At 44.7% G+C, this 25,120-nt stretch overlaps 1 protein-coding gene across 5 annotated transcripts in view; it reads right to left on the minus strand.

Moving 5' to 3' along the window:
* olfm2a (olfactomedin 2a) overlaps positions 1-23,240 on the minus strand; it is a 294,040-nt gene extending 270,800 nt beyond the window's left edge. The window contains exons 1-2 of one of the 5 annotated variants that reach the window (XM_060854990.1): positions 22,937-23,240; positions 7,366-7,407 (exon numbers count right to left, since the gene is read on the minus strand). In XM_060854990.1, coding sequence (XP_060710973.1) covers positions 7,366-7,407; positions 22,937-23,074 — 180 coding nt within the window. In that variant the 5' untranslated portion in view covers positions 23,075-23,240. Of the gene's footprint in view, positions 1-7,365; positions 7,408-14,794; positions 14,836-17,939; positions 17,948-22,930 lie in introns of all 5 variants that reach the window. The other 4 variants (XM_060854992.1, XM_060854994.1, XM_060854991.1 and 1 more) reach the window with 4 other exon arrangements.
* Between the last annotated feature and the right edge of the window lie 1,880 nt (positions 23,241-25,120).

Below are 25,120 nucleotides of genomic sequence, written 5' to 3' on the forward strand. Positions count from 1 at the left end.
TATAATTTTGAAGGGGAGAGGAATCAATCTTCCCAGCATGTCATCTAATACATTTCTCAATATCATCAAACAATGGGTTAGTTCAACACTATCTGTGGGAGATTGCTGTGTGCATGTTTGGATGCTGGGACATTGAATCTTAGAATCCCTATGGAGAATCTATATAGAAACAGCCTTTGGCCCAACAAGTCCACATTGACCCTCCAAACAGAAACCCTCCCAGACCCATTTACCTACCCTATTATCCTGTATTTACCTCAGACTAATGCATCTAATCTACACAACCCTGAACACTATGTGTAATTTAGCATGGCTAGTTCATCTAACCAGCACATCTTTGGATTGTGGGAGGAAACCGGAGCACCCGATGGAAGCCCATGCAGACACAGGGAGAATGTGCAATCTTCACACTGACAGTCACTTGAGGTTGGAATCGAACGCAGGTCCCTGGCACTGTGAGACAGCAGTGCCAGCCACTGTGCCACCCCACTGGACTAGAAACCCATGACAAACTTAGATAGTGAATTCAGTGACTCAGCAAAGGTCATCAGTGAGAGATGACTGGAGGTGGTTTGACCTGAGGATCACCAGGCCTCAGGCAGAGGGGAATGCTGAGAAGGAGAGTCATTCACAGTAATCTCAGCTGGTGCTGGAGTTGAACTCATGCTGAGTGGCATCACTCTGCATTGTAAACCAACTGTCCAATCAACTGAGGTAATCAATGCTATACTGTGAATATGTAACGACCAAACTTCTATAAAATCTCACCTAGTTCATTAATATCCTTTTTAGGAAGGAAATCTGCCATCCTTACCTCGTCTGGCCTACATATCACTCCAGACCTACAGTAATAGGATTGACTCGTAACTGTCCTCTGAAATGGCCCAGGAAACATTCAGTTGTTCTTAAGGAGGTGACTCACCAGCACCTTCCCAAAGTAATTGGGAACAGGCAATAAATGATAGCTTTAGCATTGGTCACTCTGGGTTTTGCTTGTCAGTAGTCCCTTGGCCACATGGGTGTTTATGTTTCTGGTGGTGGAATATTAATAAAGTTATTTGATGTTTTCACCATGTCTTGCACCTACACATGCACAACTCAAAAAAAAAACAGATAGTTTTAGCAGTGGCACCCATATCCTGTAATGGAATTTTTTCTTTTAACCTTGGAGATGTTAACGCTGTATATTTAGTAGTATAGACTGAGTTTGAAGACTTCTGTGGAAAGCAGTGTCACTGATGAGTAGGACATAGTCAGAAATCAACTAGGAGAAAGTGAGATCTGCAGATGCTGGAGATCAGAGTCGAGAGTGTGTTGCTGGAAAAGCGCAGCAAGTCAGAATCGACGCTTTGGGTCGGAGCTCTTCATCAGGAATCCTCCTGAAGGGCTCCGGCCGGAAATGTCGATTCTCCTGCTCCTCAGATGCTGCCCGACCTGCTGTGCTTTTCCAGCAACACACTCTCAAGCGTAGTCGGATGTCACATGACACCAGGTTAAAGTCCAACAGATTTACTTAAAATCAAAGGCTTCCACAGGGCTGCTCCTTCGTCAGGTGGCGTGTAGGACATCAGGTTTGAAGCATGCTGGGGTCAAATGGAGTGCTAAGATTTTTTCCTGAAGCCCTTTGGCCTGAAGAAGGGCTCATGCCCAAAATGTCGATTCTCCTTCTCCTCGGATGCTGCCTGACCTGCTGCGCTTTTCCAGCAACACATTTTCAGCTCTGCTGAGATTTTTTTATCATCTGGCAATAATCTCCAGTGTTCAGAGAATTAATAAGCAGCTGAGATCAGAAGGCGCATAAAGCGATAGATTTGTTCACCCCTCAACATTTAGTTAGAGGAAAGAACTCCACTGTATTATCAGTGTACAAACACTGTTCTCCCTCGTTCCCTCAAGTCTACCAGTGCAACGGATTGGAACTCCCTTGATCTCGTTAACAGGGTTTAATGAGCTGGAGTTACTGCAGTACAGTAGAGGTGGCTGTTGTGTGTAATGCAATCTAATCCTTTTAATTGCGTTGCTATATTCTTAATTACTTGGACTTGTTAACAGACTTTCCAATAATTTGAGTGAAACAACACAAAAGGAAGGACTTTTTGCAAAATAAAGTACAAAATTATCTGGTCGTTGGAATTAAAACAGTGTAGGTTGTCCATGAAGCTATTATGCACTAATGAATCACTTTCACGTTGCAAGCTTTGTGTGGCCAAAGGATCAGACCAGCTCTGATTAAACCTCCTGCCTACAGCCTCTCTATGTTTGAGATGATTTGGAGATGCCGGTGTTGGACTGGGGTGTACAACGTTAAAAATCACACAACACCAGGTTAGTCCAACAAGTTTAATTGGAAGTACATTAGCTTTCGGAGCGACGCTCCTTCATCAGGTGATTAACTGATGAAGGAGCGACGTTCCGAAAACTAGTGTGCTTCCAATTAAACCTGCTGGACTATAACCTGGTGTTGTGTGATTTTTAACTTTATGTTTGAGATGATTCACCTTCACTCAAGATCAAGGCTCCTTCATCAAGATTAAGGGGTGATCGAATTGCGGATTTTTCAGATGTTCAGAAGCATTCAATAATGCAGCCGCAAGCTCGTCTCCAAGCCAATCACCACCCTGGCTTGGAAATATAACGCTGTTCCTTCACTGTCGCTGGGTCAAAATCCTGGACCTCCCTCCTTAATAGCATTGTGGGTCGACCTACAATGGATTAAGGCAGCTCACCATCACATTCTCCGGTGGCAATTAGGAATGGGAAACAAATGCTGGCCCATTCATCCCGTGAATGAATAAACACAGAGATATTGCTGGGGGCATCCAAAACCCAGTGCCATAACCTTATAATTAGATCTGGATTGTTCTGAGGTGATTACAAGTAATAATTGTTCACATAAAAGGTGAAGAAGTCTGGAACTCTCTCCATCAAAGGTCGTAGATTCTGGGGGAAGGAGTGCGTCAGTGGAAATATTTGAAATTGAGTTTGATTGATCTCAATTAACTGATCGGGTTACAGAGCCAAAGCAGAGTAAACGGATTCTTAACTATGAGGATATTATGAAAATGGAGAGGGTTCAGAAAATATTTACCAGGCTGTTGACAGGACTGGAGGGTTTGAGTTATAGGGAGAGGCTGCATAGGCTGGGGCATTTCTCAATAGAATATGGGAGGCTGAGGGATGACATTATTGAGGTTTATAAAATTATGAGGGTCATAGATAAGGTGAACAGAGAAAGGTCCGGCACGGTGGCACAGTGGTCAATACTGCTACCTCATAGCGCCAGAGACCCGGTTCAATTCCTGACTCAGGCGACTGTCTGTGTGGAGTTTGCACATTCTCCCCTTGTCTGCGTGGGTTTCCTCCGGGTGCTCCGGTTTCCTCCCATAGTCCAAAGATGTGCAGGTCAGGTGAATTGGCCATGCTAAATTGCCCGTAGTGTTAGGTAAAAGGGGTAAATGTAGCGGAATGGGTGGATGGTGGGTCGGTATGGACTTGCTGGGCCAAAGGGCCTGCTTCCACACTGTAAATAGTCTAATCAGTCCCTTCCCTCGAGTGGGGAATCTCAAAACTCGAGGGAATATTTTGAAGGTGAGAGGAGAAAGATTTAAAAAGGACCTGAGGGGCAGCATTTTCACACAAGAGGGTTGTTTGTGTGCGTAACTGACAGAGGAAGTGGGAGATGCAGTTACAGTTTTAACAGTTAGAAGATCCTTGGATAGCTACAAGAGTAGCAAAGGTTTAGAGGGATATGGGTCAAATGCAGGTAACTAGCACTGGTTTGGTTCAGGAAACCTGGTCGACATGGATGAGTTGAACCACTGTTTCCGTGCTGTATAACTCTGTGGCTATATGGTTCTATGAGGCAGTCACAGTCCGTGGGTGCGCCCTGAGATGGTGGTCTCTGATTGCCAAGGTTCAAGTTTGAATGAACTGGAGTCACTAAGTATCCACTTCAACGTTCACTCAGAAATTGTTACCATCTAGTTTATACCTGCAAGGTGGGGGAATAGGAAACAGCACATCAATGAGGTGAGCTTAGGTATCAATGGCAATGGAAACAGATACAGACAGGCCAGTTCTCAGCCACTAGTGAGATTCTCATTTCACCAGACAGGCCAGTTCTCAGCCACTAGTGAGATTCTCATTTCACCGTTCAATTCTTGGTTGAAGAATTGGAGTTTTCTCGTCTCAGTGTCAATTTCTGCTGATCTCCCCCTGTTTTTCCAACTGGACCATCAATAGCTCCATGGGTCCAGGGCTGGGAAAATTCCAGCCAGCGTGCTGTGATGGTCTGGAATGCAGTTCTGGATGGAAATTGGATATACCCTAGAAAATGGAAGAAAAACTGCAGGGCTCTGGGGAAAGAGAGGGAGATAATTAGAGCAGCGATACCAAAAAGGTGACACAATGCTCGCTAGGATCATAACAGTGCTGCCTCTCTAGACTTATCATTGCAGCATGCAGCTCTGAGAAAGAGTTGCTCTCAACACTATAAGCGATCTTATCCCTGTCTGGATGCCATTAGCTCAGTTCTGGATTTCTTGTGACCTCTGCTTTCCCTGCTGATTGACACGAATTTGCTGCTTTCTGCTGGTCTCCTGGTGATTTAGAATTTCTGTACATCATAAGGGTCAAACAGACAGGCGGTGATAAACTGTGCTGTGCCGGCTTATGTTTAAGGAAATAATCGGATGTGCTCACATTTTTAGTTTATGAAAAAGGATATTCTCATTATCGACATGCACTCATACCACAAAATAAGATCAATTATGGAGACAGCCAATGTTCCATTCAATATGCATGCTTGTTAATCAGTCCATGAAATTCTGTTGGCAACAGTAAAATCTTGAGAAAATCATTTGAAGCTACGAGGAAATCAATGGCAGGCTGTCATAGGGACATTATGATTAGACTACGTTTACTAACCTATCTAACACAGACCCTGGTTAAGATGAAACCATTGCTCTTGTTAATTAGTCTGAATAGGTTAGATGGTACCCAAGGTAACAGCCCAGCAGATCTGACTGCAGTAGGGACTGGCACTCAAAGGACTTATACAATGGGGATAATCATATTTAATATGGCAGTTGGCAGAAGGTGCTTGAAGATGCCCATTTGGTAAGAGATTTCAACTGCTTAAGCCCTGTTCATTTGACACATAGTCAGAACAGACTGGCACAGACAAACTCTGCTCGTCGTTGCTGTAATTTTTTCTTAGACTTTTTTGCTTTCAGTGGGGGATTTTTTTTAAAAGCTTTATCTTTGTCCATTTCCTTTAACCCACTTCAAACTTTAAAGAGAGCTGATTTGTCTGCTAATTCCCCTTAATACCAACTCCTAGTGGCCACACCTCAGGAGAGAACCTAAAATGATCAGGGAACCTGAGTGCACAGGAACAGGCCGTTCAGCCTGTCGAATATGGGACAGCCCATTGGAAGGTTAGACACACACACACACACACACACACACACACACACACACACACACACACACACACACACACACACCCCTCCACTGCTCTTTCCACAATGTTTTGTGCTCAGTCAAAGATGAAGGCATATTATAATAATGCCAACAGAGGTTTGGAGAACTTAAATTCAATTCATAAACCTGGAACTAGATGCTAGTTTCAGTGATGATGTCCATGACAACTATATCCAATTGCTCAAAGTACCCCAACCTGGGTTCACTCATATTCTCTAGGGAAGGAAATCTACCATCTTTACCAGGCCTGGCCTACATGTGACTCCAGAACCACAGCAATGGCTTTGGCTACTAACTTCCTTCTGAAATAGCCCAGCGAGAGATTCCATTCTAAGTCAATTAAAGATAGGCAACAAATGAGTGATGCCCACACCCCATGAAAAAGGTAAGCAAACAGCGCATTACAAATCGTTGAGTTAAAAATAATGTCCTCCACTGTAAAATGATCTTAAATCTATGTCCTCTGGGTACACAGTAGTTTTCTGACACTGCTCAGGAGGATTTAAACCAGTAAGGGGAAGTGGGGGGTGTGGGACCCAGGGAAATACTGAGGAATGAAAAAAGAAGTGAGTCAAACAGGGCAGGCAGGGACAAAGCAGAGAACAGGGGAGGACTGATAAATTAAACTGCATTTATTTCAACGCAAGAGGCCTAACAGGGAAGGCAGATGAACTCAGGGCATGGTTAGACACATGGGACTGGGATATCATAGCAATTACAGAAACATGGCTCAGGGATGGGCAGGACTGGCAGCTTAATGTTCCAGGATACAAATGCTACAGTCAGGACGGAAAGGGAGGCAAGAGAGGAAGAGGAATTGGGTTATTGATTAGGGATAGCATTACAGCTGTACTGAGGGAGGATATTCCTGGAAATACATCCAGGGAAGTTATTTGGATGGAACTGAAAAATAAGAAAAGGATGATCACCTTATTGGGATTGTATTATAGACCCCCTAATAGGCAGAGGGAAATTGAGAAACAAATTTGTAAGGAGGTCTCAGCTATTTGTAAGAATAATGGGGTGGTTATGGTAGGGAATTTTAACTTTCCAAACATAGACTGGGACTGTCATAGTGTTAAAGGTTTGGATGGAGAAGCATTTGTTAAGTGTGTACAAGAAAACTTTCTGATTCAGTATGTGGATGTACCTACTAGAGAAGGTGCAAAACTTGACCTACTCTTGGAAAATAAGGCAGGGCAGGTGACTGAGGTGTCAGTGGGGGAGCACTTTGGGGCCAGCGACCATAATTCTATTAGTTTTAAAATAGTGATGGAAAAGGATAGACTAGATCTACCAGTTGAAGTTCAAAATTGGAGGAAGGCTAATTTTGATGGTATCAGGCAAGAACTTTCAAAGTTGATTGGGGGGCAGATATTCGTAGGTAAAGGGACAGCTGGAAAATGGGAAGCCTTCAGAAATGAGATAACAAGAGTCCAGAGACAGTATATTCCTGTCAGGGTGAAAGAAAAGGCTGGTAGGTGCAGGGAATGCTGGATAACTAAAGAAATTGAGGGGTGGATAAGGTATTGACAGGACAGAGCGAGTGAATCCTTAAAAGAGTATAAAGGCAGAGGGAAATCAGGTGGGCAAAAAGGGGACATGAGATAGCTTTGGCAAATAGAGTTAAAGAGAATCCAAAGTGTTTTTACAAATACATTAAGAACAAAAGGGTAACTAGGGAGAGAATAGAGCCCCTCAAAGATCAGCAAGGCGGCCTTTGTGTGGAGCCACAGAAAATAGGGGAGATACTAAACGAGTACTTTGCATCAGTATTTACTATGGAAAAGGATATGGAAGATATAGACTGTTGGGAAATAGATGGTGATACCTTGAAAAATGTCCATATTACAGAGGAGAAAATGCCAGATGTCTTGAAACACATAAAAGGGGATAAATTCCCAGGACACGATCAGGTATACCCTACAACTCTGTGGGAACCTAGAGAAGTGATTGCTGGGCCCTTGCTGAGATATTTGTATCAGCAATAGTCACAGGTGAGGTGCCGGAAGACTGGAGGTTGGCTAACATGGTGCCACTGTTTAAGAAGGGCAGTAAAGACAAGCCAGGGATCTATAGACCAGTGAGCCTGACGTCGATGGTGGGCAAGTTGTTGGTGAGAATCCTGAGGGACAGAATGTACATGTATTTGGAAAGGCAAGGACTGATTAGGGATAGTCAACAAGGCTTTGTGCGTGAGAAATCATGTCTCACAAATTTGATTGAGGTTTTTGAAGAGCCAACAAAGAGGTTTGATGAGGGCAGAGTGGTAGACATGATCTATTTGGACTTCAGTAAGGCATTCGAAAAGGTTCCCCATGGGACACTGATTAGCAAGCTTAGATCTCATGGAATACAAGGAGAACTAGCCATTTGGATACAGAACTGACTCAAAGGTAGAAGACAGAGGGTGGTGGTGGAGGGTTGTTTTTCAGATTGGAGGCCTGTGACCAGTGGAGTGCCACAAGGATCGGTGCTGGGTCCTCTACTTTTCATCATTTGTATAAATGATTTGGATGTGAGAATAAGAGTTACAGTCAGCAAGTTTGCAGATGACACCAAAATTGGAGGTGTAGTGGACAGTGAAGAAGGTTACTTCAGATTACAACAGGATCTGGACCAGATGGGCCAATGGGCTGAGAAGTGGCAGATGGAGTTTAATTCAGATAAATGCGAGGTGCTGCATTTTGGGAAAGCAAATCTTAGCAGGACTTATACACTTAATGATAATGTCCTAGGAAGCGTTGCTGAACAAAATGACTTTGGAGTGTAGGTTCATAGTTCCTTGAAAGTGGAGTTGCAGGTAGATAGGATAGTGAAGAAGGCGTTTGGGGTATGCTTTCCTTTATTGGTCAAAGTATTGAGTACAGGAGTTGGGAGGTCATGTTGCGGTTGTACAGGACATTGGTTAGTTCACTTTTGGAATATGATGTGCAATTCTGGTTTCCTTCCTATCAGAAGGAGTTCTGAATCTTGAAAGGGTTCAGAAAGGATTTACAAGGATGTTGCCAAGGTTGGAGAATTTGAGCTGTAGGGAGAGATTGGGGCTGTTTTCAATTGGATCATCGAAGGCTGAGGAGTCACCTTATAGAGATTTACAAAATCATGAGGGGCATGGGTAGGATAAATAGGCAAACTCTCTTCTCCGGTGTGGGGGAGTCCAGAACTAGAGGGCATAAGTTTAGGGTGAGAGGGGAAAGATATAAACGAGACCTAAGGGGCAACTTTTTCACACAAAGGATGGTACGGGTATGGAATGAGTTGCCGGGGAAGTGGTGGAAACTAATACAATTGCAACATTTAAAAGGCATCTGGATGGGTATATGAATAGGAAGGGTTTGGAGGGATATGGGCTGGATACTGGCAGGTGGGACTAGATTGGGTTGGGATATCTGGTCAGCACGGACGGGTTGGACCGAAGGGTCTGTTTCCGTGCTGTACATCTCTATGACACTACCTCTCACTTCTCCAATTTGGCACATCCTGGATTTTAATCTCTCCAAAGTTGCCAGTGTACCGTGCTTTTAAAAGAGTTTGTAGAGTCATAACAGCAGAGAAACAGTCCTCTCAGCCCAACCTTGTCCATGCTGACCAGGTTTTCTCAACTAACCTAGTCCCATTTTCCTGCATTTGGCCTCTATCCATCTAAACCCTTTCTTATCTCTGTACCTGTCCAAATGCCTTTAAAATGTACTTACCTCTACCACCTCCTCAGGCAATCTGTACACAATGCACATCCCTGAAGCTGCCACCCAAGTTGATGTGTTGTTAAGAAGACATACGGTGTGTTAGGCTTTATTGGTAGAGGGATTGAGTTCCGGAGTCATGATATCATGCTGCAATTGTATGGCCTCAAATGGAGTATTGTGTACAGTTCTAGTTGTCCCATTATAGGAAGCATACGGAAGCATTGGAAAAGGTGCAGAGGAGATTAACCAGGATGTTGCCTGGTCACGCCCTCCACCTCCTCCAAGACTTCCGTTTCCCCGGCCCCCAACTCCTCATCTTCACCATGGATATCCAATCCCTCTACACCTCCATCCGCCATGACCAGGGCCTCCAAGCCCTCCGTTTCTTCCTCTCCCGACGTCCCCAACAGTCCCCTTCCACCAACACTCTCATTCGTTTGGCCGAACTGGTTCTCACCAATAACAATTTCTCCTTCGAATCCTCCCATTTCCTCCAGACTAAAGGGGTAGCCATGGGCACCCGTATGGGCCCCAGCTATGCCTGTCTCTTTGTTGGCTACGTAGAACAGTCGATCTTCCGTAATTATACCGGCACCACTCCCCACCTCTTCCTCCGCTACATTGATGACTGCATTGGCGCCATCTCGTGCTCTCGCGAGGAGGTTGAGCAATTCATCAACGTCACCAACACATTCCACCCTGACCCTAAATTTACCTGGACCATCTCTGACTGCTACAACTAAACCAAACTAGTAAAAAAACCTGTACTGGGAGAACGGGCCGCTCCCCTGTCATTGTTCAAGTAGACATGTTGACATCTCTGCCTTTACGAACTCTCTTGAAGAAAAACCCAATGGCAAAATAACCATGTTAAAGCATCATCATAGCAGTCATAGGCATTAATCAAATGGGTTGTTTCGACCTGGGTGCTGTCAAGCTTCTTGAGTTTGGCTGGAGCTGCACTCATCCAGACAACGGGGGACTACTCCATCCCATTACTTCTGCCTTGTGGGAGGTTAGAATAAGACTACAGCTTGGTAGTTGGTGGATGCTAACAAACCCCATGGAAACTATAGAATGTAGCTGCCATTGACATCGTCTTTCAATGAGCATGGCCCGTGCGGACTTGTTGAGTAATTTGTCTTTCTCACTGCCTGGAGAAGTTGAATCGTCTGACACCTTCACTAGCAAATAAACTGTGATGTCTACACAGCATTTCATTAGCTGTCCAGCATTTTGGCACATCCTGCCTCTCTTATTGATCGCCCACCTGATCGCAGGGTTCAAAAAAGAACTTCCACCGAGAGAGGCTTCTCAGTGAGAGAGAGCTGTCAGCTCTGAGCAAGCGAGGGTGTGCACATCAAAAGCTGAATACAGAAAATTCCAATATTCCCTGTCCGCTGATAAGTCGGGAAGGAGGAAAGGAAACAACAAATCAACAAACAAAAACAATTGACTGAGAGAATTCTGCCTGCCAGCCAGCGAATCAATGAGAGGTCAGAACCATCCAAGGTGGATGGGAATTAAACAGACAGATCAGAATTGTCCTCGTTCTGTAGTTATTGATTGCAAAGTCAGTATGACTGGTGAATAATAAGGAACTGTCAAAAATGTCTGCAGAAGAGACTTACAGAAGAGCTTGTCTTGAACTCAAACTTAATCCAATGTCAGGTGTGGCTCAGTGGAAAGCTCCTGAGTCTAAGGCATGTGGGTTCACATCCCGCTTGGGAGACCCACTTAAATGATTACGTCCTGGGGAGTGTAGATAAACAAGTGACCTTGGGGTGTAGGTTCATCGTTCCTTGAAAGTGGAGTTGCAGGTAGACAGGATAGTGAAGAAGGCATTTGGTACACTTGCCTATATTGGTCAGTGGATTGAGAATTGGAGCTGGGTAGTCATTTTGGGGCTATACAGGACATTGGTTAGGCCGCTTTCAGAATACTGCATTCAATTCTGGTCTCCCTACTCTAGGAAGGATGTTGTGAAACTTGAAAGGGTTCAGAAAAGATCTACAAGAACGTTGCCAGGGTGGAAGTGTTTGAGTTATAGGGAAAGGCTGAATAGGTTGGGGCTGTTTTCCCTGGAGCATCAGAAGCTGAGGGGTGATCTTATAGAGATTTATAAAATCATGAGGGGCATGGATAGGGTGAATAGACTTTTCCCCAGGATAGGGGAGTCAAAACTCGAGGGCATAGGTTTAAGGTGAGGGGGTAAGTTTCAAAAGGGACCTCGGGGGTAACTTTTTCACGCAGAGGGTGGTGCGTGTATGGAATGAGCTGCCAGAGGAAGTGGTGGAGGCTGGTACAGTTACAACATTTAAAAGGCATCTGGATGGTTACATGGTTAGGAAGGGTTTAGAGGGATATGGCCAAATGCTGGCAATTGGGAGTAAATTAATGTAGGATATCTGGTCAGCATGGACGTGTTGAATGAAGGGTCGGTTTCTGTGCTGTACATCTCTATTAATCTATGGGAAAAGTCTCACTGGCAGTAGCGAGAGCACCAATGGGGGGTGGGGGTGGGGTGTGTGTGGAAGGGTGGGGGGGGGGGGGGGGGGTGTTATTCTAAGAAGGTTCTTGCTAATATTTGTCCACAACCATCACCTCTGGAGTGAACTGTCCAAACGTTAATGTTATCTGGGAGCCTTGCAAGTTGTCTCTTGTATTTACTACAGAATCATTCAAAACAGAGTCGAGAGAGACATTTGTTGCTCTTGCTTTGTGAACCTACAAATGTGTTTCCTTATTTTCTCTTGTAAGACAAGAAAGTAGGACCTTCTCCCTGTTTCCCAATCAACCAATACCATCTGTATCATATCATTCATTCTGTGATGCTCCTGGAGTCTTGCTGCGGCCAAGATGGCTTCAGCATTCACTAACCCCAGTCCAGATGGATCCATTGATTGAGAAGCACTTTTGGACATCTTGAAGGATATGTGAAGTCGCGAGATAAACCTAAGTTTTGTTTTTAATAAGCTCATTCACAATCCCTTAATTTCAAAAGCTGCTCACACTGATGAGAAAGAAATCAGACGATCATCATGAGAAAAAAAATAACGCAGCTGCTCATTCCACCGAATTGTTATGGTTCAGCAGGAGGCCATTCAGCCCATTGCACCTCCTACAATTCGGTGACTGAATGCCAATCTTCTGCCTTTTCACCATATCCATCCACATTGTTCTGAGTCATAGAGTAATACAACTGCATATAGATAAGCTGCAGAGCTGGGCAGAAAGGTGGCAAATGGAGTTCAATGTAACTAAGTGTGAAGTGATTCACTTTGGTAAGAGTAACAAGAAGATGGATTACTGGGCTAATGGTCGGCTACTTGGTAGTGTGGATGAGCAGAGGGATCTTGGTGTCCATGTACACAGATCTCTGAAAGTTGCCACCCAGGTAAATAGTGCTGTGAAGAAGGCATATGGCGTACTGGCTTTTATTGGTAGAGGAATTGAGTTCCGGAGTCCTGAGGTCATGTTGCAGTTGTATAAGACTCTGGTGCGGCCGCATCTGGAGTATTGTGTGCAGTTTTGGTCGCCATACTATAGGAAGGATGTGGAGGCACTGGAACGGGTGCAGAGGAGGTTTAACAGGATGTTGCCTGGTATTGTAGGAAGATCGTATGAGGAAAGGCTGAGGCACTTGGGGCTGTTTTCATTGGAGAAAAGAAGGTTTAGGGGTGACTTGATAAAGGTGTACAAGATGATTAGGGGTTTAGATAGGGTTGACCATGAGAACCTTTTTCCACGTATGGAGTCAGCTATTACGAGGGGGCATAGCTTTAAATTAAAGGGAGGTAGGTATAGAACTGATGTTAGGGGTAAATTCTTTGCTCAGCGAGTCGTGAGTTCATGGAATGCCCTGCCAGTAACAGTGGTGGACTCTCCCTCTTTCTGGGCATTTAAACGGGCATTGGATAGGCATATGGAGGAAAGTGGGCTAGTGTAGGTTAGGTGGGCTTGGATCGGCGCAACATCGAGGGCTGAAGGGCCTGTACTGCGCTGTATTTTTCTATGTTCTATGTTCTATGTTCTAACATGAAAACAGACCCTTCGGTCCAACCAGTCCCTGCTGACCATGTTTCCAAACTAAACTAGTCCCCCTGGCTTGTACTTGTTCCTTATTCCTCCAAACCTTTCCAGTCATACTCTTACCCAAATGTATTTTAAATGTCGTAACTGTACCCACATCCACCACTTCCTCAGGAAGTTCTTTCCACACACGAACCACCCTCTGTGTAAAACATTTGCCCCTCGTGTCCTTTTTAAATCTTCTCCTATCACCTTCAGCATATGTCCCCTAGTCTTCAAATCCCCAACCCTTGGAAAAGATTCTATCAGTCACGTTATGTTTGCCCTTTCTAAAAACCTCCAATGCTCCAGTGAAAAAAAACACAGCCTATCCAGCCTCTCCCGATAAGTCAAACCCTCCATTCCCTGCAACATCCTGCTAAATCTCTTCCAAACCCCTCTCCATCTTGTTAATATCTTTCCTATGACAGGGCAACAACAACTGGACACAATACTCCAGAAGAGGCCTCACCAATGTCCTGTACAACCCCAACATAACATCCCAACTCCGATACTCAAAGGTCTCGACAATGAAGGCAAGTGTGCTCCAGAAGTGGCCTCATCTATAATTCCACCAACAATCGTCCAATGTCCCCTAGATTACCTCAATTGAACTTGCCTCCACCGCACTCCAAAGCATTCACAGGCACATCACGCTTGCTTCATTTGCACATCATTTCGATAATCACATTGTGCATTTCCAGGGTATCACTGGGGGGGCATGCTGCGGCCACTTTGGTTTGTGGGCCTGGTCAGAATATGAGTGAACTGACCTAACTCTAATGGTGACCGTGGTAAGGTCACTGGATTAGTAATAATCCTCTGGGAGTGTGGGTTCAACTGCTGGCTGATGGAATTCAACTGCTACTCAAAAAACAAAATCTGGAATTGAAAACTAATGGTGACTCGGAAACTATCATGATTTTTTTGTGACAAGCCTGGGATAAAATCAGGAAAGCTATTGGAATACTGGCCCTTACATCTAAAGGGGTGGAGTGCAAGGATGCAGATGTTATACAGAACCCTGGTTAGACCCCACTTGGAGTACAGTCAGTTCTGATATAATGTGATAGTTCCACTCCTGTGCGACCCTACAATTATGTGAAAATCGCGTAATGGCCACGCCATTTAAACTAATGGGGCTGGAATTGCATTTTAGCCGATACAGGTCATGGAAATTCTCATGCTACACATAATGATCTAAACTCGTTAATCGCGTTATAGCCAATGCATGTTGAAGAGACATGCGTTACAGCAGAACCAATTGCATTGTGAGCAGATCTGGGCACCATACCTCAGGGAAGCTAGAGTATAATAGAGAGCATAATATAGGTTTACTAGAATGATACCTGGATTTCATGGGGTTAACTCATGAGGAAAGATTATACAAATTAGGCCTGTTTTCCCTAGAATTTAGAAAGTTGGGGACTGTAGAACTAGGGGGCATAGTTTGAGAATTATGACCAGACCATTCAGGAGAGAGTCAAGATTAGAGTGGTTCTGGAAAAGTACAGCAGGTCAGGCAGCATCCAAGGAGCAGGAAAATCGACGTTGCGGGCAAAAGCCCTTCATCAGGAATGAGGCTGGGAGCCTTGGGAGTGGAGTGATAAATGGGAGGGGGGTGGGGCTGGGAAGAAAGTAGCTGAGAGTGCAATAGGTGGATGGAGGTGGGGGTAAAGGTGATAGGTCAGAGTGGAGGGTCGAGTGAATAGGTGGGGAGGAAGATTGACAGATGGGAGGGTCATGAGGATGATGTTAAGCTGGACCGTTGGAACTGGGGTAAGGTGGGGACAGGGGAATGAGGAAACTGGTGAAGTATACATTCAGGACAAATGTTAGGAAGTACTGGCACACACAAAAGGTGCGAGATATTTGGAACTATTTTCCAAAAACGGCAGTAGGTGCTGGATAGGTTGTTCATTTTTAATCTGAGATAGACAGTTCTTTTGTTCAGCAAAAGGTAAATCGCTTATCCCGGGAAACGTGAGGTTCTGGGGACAGGATGAGAACCTGGGTCTGGGATGTTCTTCGGAGGGTCATTGCAGACTCAATGGGCCAAATGGCCTCGTTCCATACTGTCGGGATTCGATTCTATGACCTGCAAGGCTGAGTTAGATAGAGCGTTGACAGACAAGGGGGTCATGGCTTATGGGCTGGGGGGTGCAGACGGAAAAGTGCGGTTCAGATCCCAACCACGTCAGCCATGACCTTATTCAATGGACTTGAAGGGCTGAATGGTCTATTCCTGCTCCTAAATGTTATTTCCCAAGTTTCTCAGTCTTTCTCCCCTCATCTCCCAACTTGCAAATCACGTCCATTCTCGGCTGGAAGCAACGGGGGGCAGTTCAGTCGCAACAGTCATCACAGTTTAGCACCAACCCTATCCACACTCAATCAGCCATCTACCTCCGCACCCGAGCAAGTGTCACTTGCATTTCCATTAGTCTTCCAAAAGCTTGGGACATCCCAAATCAGTTGACCCTGGATGAGGTGCTTCTGAAATGCAGTCACTGGTGTGACGTTGGAAATGTGGTGGCCAATTTGCACACAGCAAGCCACCACGAAACAGCAATATGATGCTGATGATTGGACCGTCTATTTCAGGTGCTAATTGTGGGATAAACATGAGCCAGGACACTACGAAGATCTGCTGTTTCTATGGCAATGCTATTGATTGGACGGCGTTGTACACAGCTGCCCTTATTATTAGAAAGATTACATCGAATTTAACAGCTCACTGAAGCCAACTGGTACAAACTGGTACTTATATTTCACACAAGTCTCTTCAGACCCCAATTCATCTCACCCTGTCCTCATACGTTTCTCTTCCTCTTGCCTGCATGTGTTTACCCAGCTTCCATTTAAATTGGCTAGCAGACAGGAGTTGGAACCACTTGCACCCCAGTGTAGCTCCTTAATTAATGACCTTCCATATCTTGGCAAACTCAGCCCTGAGCAAGATTTAGACCCAGAATCCCTTGGTCCCTGTAACCCAGTAACATGTCAGCTGATGGCTGGGGAAACTGTGCTGCAGAACCACCACATTTAACTTATTCCTTCAGGGGATCTCGGCACCACTGACAAGGCATTTGTTGCTCATACCTAATTACCCTGGAACTGAGTGGCATCTTAAGCCATTTCAGAGAACAGTTCAGACTCACAGCTGAGCCAAACCAGGTGAGGATGACAGATTTTATGGGAACAGGATTGCGCCATTCGGCCCCTCTAGCCTGTTCCACCATTCAATAAGATCCTGGCTGATCTGCAGCCTAACTCCACATACTGACCTTTGACCCATATCCCTCAGAATTCCTACAGCATGGAAGCAGGGCTTTTGGGCCCATTGAATCCACAGCACCCCTCCAAAGAGCATCCCACCCACCCGTAACCCTGCATTTCCTATGGCTAATCCATCTAGCCTGCACACCCCTGGGCACTATGGGCAAATTAGCACAGCCAATCCACCAAACCTGCAGATCAGTGGGTGGCATGGTGGCACAGTGGTTAGCACTGCTGCCTCACAGTGCCAGAGACCCAGGTTCAATTCCCGCCTCAGGTGACTGACTGTGTGGAGTTTGCACGTTCTCCCCGTGTCTGCGTGGGTTTCCTCCCACAGTCCAAAGATGTGTGGGTCAGGTGAATTGGCCGTGCTAAATTGCCCGTAGTGCTAGGTAAGGGGTAAATGTAGGGGTATGGGTGGGTGGCGGGTCGGTGTGGACTTGTTGGGCAGAAGGGCCTGTTTCCCCACTGTAAGTAATCTAATCTAATCTTTAGACTGTGGGAGGAAACCCATGCAGACACAGGGAGAATGTGCAAATTCCACACAGACACTCAGTCACCCAAGGCTGGGACTGAACCTAAGTCTTTGGTGATGCACAGCAGCAATGTCAACCACTGAGCTACCATGTGGTGAATATTGAAGTTAAAAATCACACAACACCAGATTATAGCCCAACAGGTTTATTTGGAAGCACTAGCTTTCAGAGTGCCTGCTGAAGGAGCAGTGCTCCAAAAGCTAGTGCTTCCAATTAAACCTGTTGGGCTATAATCTGGTGTTGTGTGATTTTTAACTTTGTCTAGCTCAGTCCAACACTGGCTCCTCCAAGTCATGGTGAATATAGAAGTTATTCAATGTGAAAGGCAAACATTAATTTTTCTTGGAGTTATGGCAATGGGGTAAAATACCAAGGCATTAATCAGTTCCCTGAACCATATGGGATGATATCTAGGTACCTGTAGTGGCCATTTCCATTATAAATAGAGACATTACTGACAACCTCTGAACATTACTCACAATAATGAGTCACACTATAATAAATTAGACACTTACTAGAGACATTACTGCTGCAATCCTTGAACACATGACGTCTCAAATATTTCCAAATGTGACGAAGAACTTCAATGATGCTTACCCAAGCACGGCATGGCACGGTACGGTGGCACAGTGGTTAGCACTGCTGCCTCACAGCGCCTGAGACCCGGGTTCAATTCCCGCCTAGGCAACTGTCTGTGTGGAGTTTGCACATTCTCCCCGTGTCTGCGTGGGTTTCCTCCGGGTGCTCCGGTTTCCTCCCACAGTCCAAAGATGTGCGGGTCAGGTGAATTGGCCATGCTAAATTGCCCGTAGTGTTAGGTAAGGGGTAAATGTAGCAGAATGGGTCTGGGTGGGTTGCACTTCACAGGGTCGGTGCGGACTTGTTGGGCTGAAGGACCTGCTTCCACACTGTAAGTAATCTAATCTAATCAAGCCTAGCAGAGCAAAGATGTTGATAGAAAGAGGGAGACTATTGGCAGACTTGGAAGAAAAACTCATCCACTTCTAATGATTCAGTGGGAGGCACTGGAGATTCCCAACAAGGGGCTGGAAGTAGGTGGGGTGGAGGAGGTGTTTTGTGTTCACCTGCCTCGTTGGTACCCAAGGTCTGCTGTATACCCTGTCCAAGCCAATGGGGTAACAACCCAGCTGCTTGAAACAGGAGTGAGGCCACTCTGTGATGAAAATGGGAGACTCTGCCTGGCCATCCAATCCCAAAGACAATTCTGGGAAGTGAAGCGCACAGATCTCGCCCTGGGCAAACAGTGTCACGTTATGCCAGGTTACCAGTCACCTAATTTACCATCCTCAAAGCAGCTGCTCAACAATGCCAGGCACTAAACCTTTTCCAATTTCTATTTTGTTCTCTTGAGACTTGTAAACTGCTGACATCCAATCAGATTCTTCATTGCAAGTTGCTCTCTTGCCTTGGTTTGAGTTTATCCAACAACTTGACAGGACATTGGTTAGGCCACGTTTGGAATACTGTGGTTTAATTCTGATCTGTAGGAAAGATATTGAACTTGAAAGGGTGCAGAAAAGATTTACAAGGATATTGCCAGGGTTAGAGGATTTGAGCTACAGGGAGAGGCTGAATAAGCTGGGGTATTCTCCCTGGAATGTTGGAGGCTGAAAGGTGACCTTACAGAGGTTTATAATATCATGAGGGGCATGGATAGGGTAAATAGACAAGGTCTTTTCCCTGGGGAGGTGGAGTTCAGAACTAGAGGTTTCAGATAAGAGGGAAAAAATTCAAAAAGGAAACAAGGGGCAACTTTTTCACGCAGAGGATGGTGCATGCACGGAATGGGCTGCCAGAGGAAATGATGGAGGCAAAAGTGAGGACTACAGATGCTGGAAACCAGAGTTTAGATTAAAGTGGTGCTGGAAAAGCACAGCAGGTCAGGCAGCATCCGAGGAGCAAGAAAATCAACATTTCAGGAATAGAGGCAGGGAGCCTCCAAGGTGGAGTGATAAATGGTGGGGTGGGACTGGGGAGAAGGTAGCAAAGAGTACAATAGGTGAATGGAGGTGGGGATGGAGGTGATAGGTCAAAGGAAGTGACGGAGGCTGATACAATCACAATGTTTAAAAAACACTTGGATAGGTATATGAATAAGAAGAGTTTAGAGAGATATCACCTAAATGGGTGAAATGGTGAACATGGGGGCAAGTTAGCATCAGTGAAGACGACAGACATGATGAAGCTGGGAATCAGCATGCTGAGTGGGGAATGGGAGAGACACATGTTGATGTTGTAATGGTGGGCAAATGATAGATCATGGCTATGGATACTCTGTTGGATCTGAAGGTCCACCAGGATGCAAAGGTTGCAAATCCCATTGCGAGCTGACAGACTGCCGAATGGAAACGGATGTTAAGGTTCTTGTGAGAGAACAACATTGGCTTCCAGCTCATCCATGAAGGTCTGTTTTACAATTAGACCACACATTGGTGATTGAGGAGTCGAGGTGGTGATGGGCAGTCTGACAAAGCTACAGCTTTGACAAGATTACGTTGTCCTTGGTTATTATTAGAGAGGTTGTAAATGACACACACTCCAATACATCTGGGGTGTATGATTTTAGGGCCAATTTGATTGTAGATAACAGATACTGCCTCAGACAGAAGGCTTTCAAGTTTTTTTAAAAAAAACAACTTGTATAATGAAAGGGGTGTGGCCAGTTCTTCCAGCTCAGCTTTTCTCTGGTTTGGCTTTTTTTAACACTAGTGTGAAGAAAGGTCTCTGGACCCACAGAAGCAGGTCCAGGCTGGTCCTCTCTCTCGGACTTCTCTCCTGTAAGACCCTGTGTTTGATCTAACATTTTCTGCCAAAGGGTGTTTATGGGGATTGTTGCAGGCATTTGGAACAGCATCATTAAGTTGGGATGATCTGTTGGGTTTTCCAATAGGTTAAGTTATTCAGAATTCTGTTTTCTGTTGCATGTGTTTCATACAGTAATCTTGTAAATAAATTCTGTTTTGTTTGAAAACTAAGTGGTTGGACCGGCTGATTCCCTCCTGGAATATCCACTTTACCTCTGCTTAAAACAACTAGCAAAGTTAGAGTCTGGGCTACCTTTTCGAGGGATCTGGCCTGGTCTGTGGACTAACTGAAGCGAACAGCTGATGAGGCCATGGGAGAGCATATGGTAAGGAATAGAAGGGGTAGGACAGACAAACAGACAAAAGGAATGACCAATCAGCATTCCAGTTGCCAATTATGTTCTACTGTAATTTACTCTAAGTGCATGAGTGATAGATGGGGTGTGAAGCGAATTGGGGCGTGAACACAATTATCCTGGACTCACACAAGCTGAAAAGCAATGGCAAACAGAATGATATGCTAGCAAGAAACCAATTGACGGTGTCAGGGAGAACATTAGCAGGGGAAACGATTATTATGAAGCAAAGAAAAATGGTATTAATTTGTGTTCTCATTAACATGGATGAGCGATTCCTATAGTATGGTAACTTGCTTTAAAACATCGCTGGATTAATTAAATGTTTACCAGCCATCCTGTTGCTAGGAATCAATTCAACTCCCAGCTCCCTGAGTGATAGAAAGATTAATCCATATTTAGATTTTGCTTTATCAGATTGTCAAAACACAGGAAATACTTCTTCGTGGTTTAATTATGCAAGATGCATTCAGGTTTGTTATTGCCTTTGATTTACAACTGACTGTGTTAAGTGCACAGAATGTTCCTCTCGACACAGGGCATCCCTGCCTTAGGCTTGCTGTATCCAGACACAGCATAATGCTACTCTTTTGGCAACAGCATCTCCAATCTCACAGTGGCTCTTTGAAGAAGAAGAAGAAGAAGAAATACTGGAGAGTAGGAGAGAGAGAAAGAGATATGGAGAGAAAAATAAACAGAGAGAGAGAGAGAGAGAGAGACAGGAGAAACTGAAAGAGAGAAAACAAAACGATAGAGAGAAAGACAGAAAAAAGAAAGCAACAGAAAGAAAGAGAAAATAGAGATAGAGGGAAAGTGAAACAGAGTAAGAGAGAAATGGAGAGACATAGGGAGAGAAAAATGTTTGTGTGAGAGGAAAGACAATGCCAAATAGAGGGAAAGGTGATGTTGGAGAGATTGAGAAGGAAGCAGATACTGACAAGATCACAAAAGCATAGAAAAAGCAAACCATGGAGGAGATAGACCAGTAAATTGACACTAAAAGGTTTTTCTTAAAAAAAAACTCATAATAAAATAAACCACAAAAATTCACTATCCTATATCTTCAAAATAATATCATTTGGGTGCGTTATTAATGTCTCTGATACCATCATTGCAGTCAGTGAGATTACAAATACTTGCCATTAAAACTGCACACCCCTGAGGCTGAGATATGAATGGCTAAATCAAAATAGTACCCAACCTTTCTGAACATAATAACAGCAAACATCACTCATGTAAATATTTGCTCCGCTTCACCGTCACCTTTAAGACTTTAAGAACTTCTGCAGTTTTGCTGTCAGACATCTTTTGATCTTTATCTTTGAACAAATCCAGTTTCTCACATCTCAATCCAATCCTTCCATTTCAGACTCTAGAATTTCACATTTAGGGACTTAACTCTTTGCTCACCAGTACATCTGACCTTGAAAAATAGGATCATTTAATGAAACAGATCATATTAAAAAAAAACTTATAAATGCAAGTGAGACAAGTGGAATGAGGTGAAAAAATATTAGCGAGAGAGAGAGGGGAAACGTTCAGTAATGGAGAGGCAGAAAGAGAGCATTAAACGGGTGAGAGAGAATGTTACATACTCGGGGGAGAGAGAGGGAGAGAGACAGAGAGGGAGTATATAACACATTAGGAGAGAGAGTCGAGAGAAAGAATGTTACATGCAGGAGAGAAAGAATGTATGATATACTGGGAGATAGAGAGAACATTCAATAGTGGGAGAGAGAGAGAGAGGGAAAAAATAATATACATTGGAAGAGAGAGACAAACAGGCAAACACAGTATGTTATATACTGGGAGGGGGGAGAGAGAGAGAGAGAACATTATGCAGACATGGAGAGGGGGGGAGAATTGGAAAATAACATTGAGGGGAAATCTCATCCAGAGGTAAGTAATATAACAAGGTACAAGCTAAAACATTGGGGGAGGGGGAGAGTGGGACGTACTGGACAGAGACAATAAAAATTAAAAAGAGGAAAAATCAGGGAGCAGGGGTTTGGAAATGATGAAGGTGCTTGAGATGAAAGGAAAACTGAGGGTGGATAGGAAGGAAGGAAGGAAGGAGAACAGAGAGAGAGAAAAACTAAATGTTAAAAACTGCGGACGCTGGAAATCAGAACCAAGAACAGAAATTGCTGGAGAAGCTCAGCAGGTCTGGGGAAAGAAATCAGAGTTAACGTTTCGGGTCCAGTGACCCTTCCTCCGCACTGAGAGAAAAGAGAGGAATTGCTCGGGGGAAAAGCCAAAAATTTCCAACGATTAGTTCTGGTGGGACATTGGGCATCTCCCACTTTACAAAATACTTACACCCCCCACCCCACCCCCAACCAGAAGCATTCTGTTTTAAAGTGGATATTGAAAACTGCTACCACCAAGGAACGGATAAAATCCAAAGCCCCCTGGGGATTTGCAAACATGAAGAATCCCACATCTCAGGACCCTGAATGATCCAGCAACTTTCAGAACGAAAACAACACTTAGAATAAAAGAATTGAATGATTCACCACTAGCCTGCATTGGAAGGATTTCACGGCGCTTTAATGAGGAACATTTTGCACCTTTTTTTTTCCAAAAAGTCTTCCCTAATGATACAGACGCAAAATAAAAATAAACACCGGTTATTCCGAGGCGACGGACTTTGACAGCCGTGTATAACCTAGAGCAGACAGAAGGTGCACACTCACTATTTTTTGGGTGTTCCGTGATGAGCTGAGTTTGGTGCCGTTGAGTCCCACCAGGGTGGGCAAGGTCTGTGACATCCAGTTTGTTACCATGGCCATGGTGCTCAGGACAGCTCCAATTTTCAGCAGAGGAACACTCATTCTGAGCTCTCTGTCATTCCAGCCCTTCCGCCTTTGGGACTGGACTGTACCGCTCAGGCACACACACACACACACTCCTGTATGTGATTCCTCTCTCTATGTCAGTGTCTGTGTGTGTATGTGTCTCAGATCCGTCACATCAATTGCAAACCCTTCGGATTCCTGTCTCCCTGTCTTAAACAGCACCAGCCTTCAAAACCACACCACACAACTCTCTCTCTCTCTCTCATACACAAACACACACACACCCACAGACAGTCAGACCCTGACGTCAGTCTGAGCAAAGAAAAGTAGAGAGAGAGAGATGAGATCTGTTGGAGACGAGGTTGCTTTTAACGCTTTGACGTCTGGGCAGTATTTGCACACACTCACACACTGCTGTGGAGAATCTCTGTGTTAGAAATCAAGTCAGAAATATTGTAAACATGCAAAGCCATCTGGAATATCTGTGGCTGCACCTTATTAGTTAGCAACAGGGCTAATCAAGTTACCTTTTGATGCCAGTTCACACAGACTTAATTATTCCTAGTCAACCTCTTCTGACATGATATGGCAACTCTAGAGACAGGTAGGACTTAATTTTTAAAATTAATTTATTCATTTGTGGGATGTGGGTAGCTGGGCCAACATTTATTGCCCGTCCCTAATCGCCCCTTGAGAAGGTGGGGGTGACCTGCCTTCTTGAACAGCTGTGGGTTAACCCAAAATGCTCTTAGGGAGGGAATTCCAGGATTTTGACCGAGCGACAGTGAAGGAACAGCAATATATTTCCAAAGGAAGATGGTGAGTGACTTGGAGGGGAGTTTGCAGAGGGTGGTGTTCCCATGTATCTGCTGCCTCTGCCCTTCTAGATGGAAATGGTTGTAGGTTTGGATAGTGCTACCTGGGGATCTTTGGTGAATTTCTGCAGTCCATCTTGTAGATGGCACACAATGCTGCCACTGAGCGCTAGTGGTGGAGGGAGTGGATGATTGTGGATGAGGTGCCAATCAAGTGGGTTGCTTTGTCCTGGGTGGACCTGAAGCCCACAGTCCCAGTCTCCAGGCCACAATAGCAACCTCCCGTTCCCCGCTGAAACTGGGTAGCAAGAGGATGTTCAGTGCTGATCCGACTGAGGTGTCTAAATCAAGGATTCATTGGGATAGGCCGAATCTTCTTTGGAGTAATGTCAGGAAATGTCTGTTTACACAAGGTGGAGTGGGAATATGAAGGTCTCTCACTTTATGTGCTCACTGAAAACTTTGTGAGGCAAGGATTACAGAACCAAGACATGTGGATGGAATTAAGGTACAGGTCAGTAATGTTCTAATTGAATGGCAGAACTGGCTCAAAGGGCCAAATGGCTTCATCCTCTAGTTTTCGTGTTACAGTTCTGTCAATAAGCCCTAGTTACTGTGGTAACATGCCCCTTTGCATTTCCAAAGGTATGGATAATGATGGTAGAGGCTACAATGTTCTTTCTGATCACATGAATCTCCCTCCCACCTGCCCTTGGCTTGTGTTGGCAGGTTAATGCAAAACCAGTCTGACCAACCCACTGAGCACTTCTTCAAGGTGGGCAGGATTTTGGAGGAGGCTGGGGATGGGGTCTGGAGTGGTCGAGGAGGCCCAGCTTTAGCGGTAAGTACAAGAGAGTTTGGTGTTCTTATGCTCCTTAATGTTGGATAGGCCGGAGAAAAAGCTTCGGTTGAGGGTATTCTGATGATGGGTGAAGCCAAAAACCCCAATTCTCTTTCTCCAGGGAAAACAGCCCCAGCCTATTCAGCCTCTCCCTGTAGCTCAAACCCTCCAACTCTGGCAACATCCTTGTAGATCTTTTCTGAATCCTTTCAAATTTAAACTCCTTGATATTAAACACTGTCTGCCCTTAGTCTCTTGCTCCTCAGATGCTGTCTGACCTGCTGTGTTTTTTTTCCAGTGCCCTACCTTATCGACTTGAACTTACTGAACACACCTTCCTATGTCTTTTTTAACTCATTCATGGGATGAGGATGTCACTGGATAACCAGCATTTATTGCCCATCCCAGAAGGCAATTAAAAGTCAA

The sequence above is a fragment of the Hemiscyllium ocellatum genome, chromosome 45 (assembly GCF_020745735.1).
Source record: "Hemiscyllium ocellatum isolate sHemOce1 chromosome 45, sHemOce1.pat.X.cur, whole genome shotgun sequence".
NCBI lineage: Eukaryota > Metazoa > Chordata > Chondrichthyes > Orectolobiformes > Hemiscylliidae > Hemiscyllium > Hemiscyllium ocellatum.